At 40.3% G+C, this 3,156-nt stretch overlaps 1 protein-coding gene across 1 annotated transcript in view; it reads right to left on the bottom strand.

The window, feature by feature from the left end:
- Positions 1-206: 206 nt before the first annotated feature.
- The window catches only part of LOC101296793 (protein LURP-one-related 12-like), a 4,397-nt gene continuing 1,447 nt past the window's right edge, over positions 207-3,156 (bottom strand). Inside the window, exons 3-4 of the mRNA XM_004305461.1 lie at positions 963-1,202; positions 207-623 (exon numbers count right to left, since the gene is read on the bottom strand). Coding sequence (XP_004305509.1) covers positions 207-623; positions 963-1,202 — 657 coding nt within the window. The remainder of the gene's footprint in view (positions 624-962; positions 1,203-3,156) is intronic.

Raw genomic sequence — 3,156 nt, 5'->3', positions numbered from 1 at the left:
TAACATCGTTTTTTTATGAAGTATTATTAATTTATTTTGAGTGAGATATGAAGGAATAAATTTTTACATAATCTCATTTTTAATTATCAAGTGCAAGAAAGATACAAAGAAAGATCTACAACCAAGACAAGAGGTTCCCTCCCCGCCAAACACTCCAAATATTCAGCTGATCGATCAAAACAGTCCACCCAATCCCACTCACAGTACTATTCCACTGCGGTCAGGTCCATCTCCCCCTCCCTCCTCCCTCCCTCCTCCTCCTCCTCCTCCACAAACCCATCGCCGTTGATCTGGTCAAGCACGAGCACCAGTCCCATGGCAAAAGCTGCATCGAAGCCAGCCTTCAGTGCAAGAGAGAAGACGTCCTTCCCAAGCACCACGTTTGTCGAAACATCTACTTTGCGGTGGATCTCAGCCACCGGTTCCTTGTCTGCGTTGTAGATTGTGCAATTGCGCTGCGCGAACGAGCCTTCGATCTGGTACTCCTCCGGTGGATCCCGGAAGACTTCCACAGTGACGCTCGACCGTCCCATTATGGACGACCGCCTGACGCTGAAGATCGGCTTCTGCCCCTCCATCCTCTCCCCTACATACCCTTCCCACCGGTGATGCAGGCTTGGCCTCTGCAAGGATTCATTCACATGTATTTGAGTTAACTCACTGAGTTTTGAAATCGAAATTAACTAAGACTCAGCGAAGTTTTTTCTATACAGGTATATATGGCGGTGAACGAATCATAGGTCAATTCTCTCTCATCTACTTATGGCTTACACACATGAGTATGTGATAGAACTTCACAAGATTCATTATTCAATCTGGAGAATCAAATAATGTACCCAACAAAGAGGCATGGGAAAAGTGAAACAGTAAATATGCTCGGCATGCAAGAGAAAGTTTTTCACAAATCGCCGAGATACATAACAACAGCTAGCGAGTCGACTCGGAAAGGGTTTCGGGCGTACCTTTCGGCGGACGGTGAGGAGGCAGCGGCCGGTGGCGTCCATGAGGACGAGCTCGGTTCTGTCGTGGGGGTCGGGGCCATAGGAGTCGACTCGGAAGACGAGCTGAGCGTTGCGGTTGTAGACGGAGAAGCCGTCGCCGGCGAAGAAGAGGGAGGTTTTGGAAACGGTGAGGAAGGTTTCTTCCTCGAACACAAAGGCAGGTTCCACCAGCCCTTTCTTCATCTTCTTGCTGTGGTTTGTCTATGCCAAATATGGATAGATCGATGAAGGGCGGCTCTCCCTGTGTAGTTTTGGGCGTTTTGAGTTTTGTGATAACGAAAAGAGTCTGGAAAATGAACGTTGTGAAGAAATTTCAGCGTCGAGAGGCAGATATATAGTGGGTTTTGATTGAGAGAGACAGAGTGTGAACCGGGACTTAGAGCTGTCTAGAAAATAACTAAATATATATAAAAAGAAAATGCATGTGTATTAATATCAGTGTATGGCTAGGTTTATGGGCATGGACGAATGGGGGCATTACTTCAAATCTATAATCTTGGGATGGACCATATGAGATCCGTATAGCGAATCTGGGACAGATAGCTACGCCGGACTCCGTTGATTTTCCGGAGAAACTATTAGCTAGAGATCTAGACCGCGATTGATCCGTCGTAGTTCATAACAATTTTATTGGTTCACACGGCGTTATGTTCATACCAAGTGGTGGCGCCAATCGATAACGACCTAATACAGATAACAGTAGTCCCGGAAAACACAATAATTACTTGGAATGCGTTAAACCGGGTTGCGATCGAGTTTTAGAACCGGGACAACGTGCATAAATTGATTGGAGTTGGTGGATTGCCTGTGGCTTCGGGTAAATGGCCTGAACTCTTTGGCCTCTAGTGCTGTCAGTTGTTGATAGCTGAAGCATTCGTATACAAAATGGGGTAATTGGGTCCAAAAGAAAATTAAACAGCAGCACATATAAACATAGTGATTCTGTCACTTCACTGCCCTCACTAGGTCTTCATCTGGGGCATGGAACTGATGGAAGACCTACCTTAACGCCTCTGTGCCACTACAGGAGAATCTCAAAAGTCCGGACCATGAACAGATATGCAGCTTTAGTGGCCATATCGATCGTCATGTAATCATTTCATTATTACTAATTGATCCACTAATTAAGGATGATTAATCACATGTACTACGTTAACTAGTCAATCATCACTCGGTGATTTGAGAAACGATTATCGCATGACCTAAATCGCTTTGTGGCAAATCAAGACTCGCTTTGTGCTTATATATGCCACTAGCTAGCTAGATAGTCGATCTGAAAAGACAACTAATTAACCATTAAAATGGTTGTGTGTATTCAGTACTTGAGTATGCATTTTAGCGAAAGTTCTTCTAGTACACCAAGGTTCAAGTTAACCAATAACCATTAACCAATCGCACTTATTTATTGCATGACACTAATATCGATGTTAACATCTTAGATAATGAAGTAAAAAAAAAATCCAATCAACATGGTAAAAATAGGTAAGACTACAATAAATATTACATGAGAATTAATTCCAATATCAATAGGAGAGGTTATCGATGCTAACTTTTATTATTTTTTATTTATTTGTTTTTGTTTTTTTATATACATAATTAAGTCTTTTTAGTGAGACTTTTTATTTTATTTTTAGTTTCCGGAAACGCAAAGAGGGATTATTTTATTCTTTTTTGTTCTTTTTTTTATTGTTGTTCTGTTTAAAACGTAATAACTATAGAATTTACATATTTACCCATTTGACTAATGTGGATCTCTTAATGCTCATATAAAGGGTAGACGTGTAAAATTTGTTATCATGATTAGGATTATGTATGATATATGTTCAAACCTCAGTGCAAGTGATTTAAAAAAAATAGAAAAAAGGTATGGTAATACTTGCTTGGAAAAAATATGACCACATTAGTAGGTACTAAGACACACAAAGAATTCATTTGATGCCAACGCAAAAAAATAAAAAACAGATTTGAAAAATTGATTAAGACATAACACATGTATATGTACAATTTCTATCTAAAGCGGAGCTTAGCTCTGAAGTTAAAGTGTAGGGCTCCTTATATGCTTCAACGATGAGATTTGATTGATCTTCAAATTGGATGTAATTTGATGATCGATTGAGTTTATATATATATATATATATATATATATATATACACC

This window comes from Fragaria vesca, linkage group LG6 (genome assembly GCF_000184155.1).
Source record: "Fragaria vesca subsp. vesca linkage group LG6, FraVesHawaii_1.0, whole genome shotgun sequence".
NCBI classification, from domain to species: Eukaryota; Viridiplantae; Streptophyta; class Magnoliopsida; order Rosales; family Rosaceae; genus Fragaria; species Fragaria vesca.
This window is presented reverse-complemented; position numbering and strand designations above follow the sequence as displayed.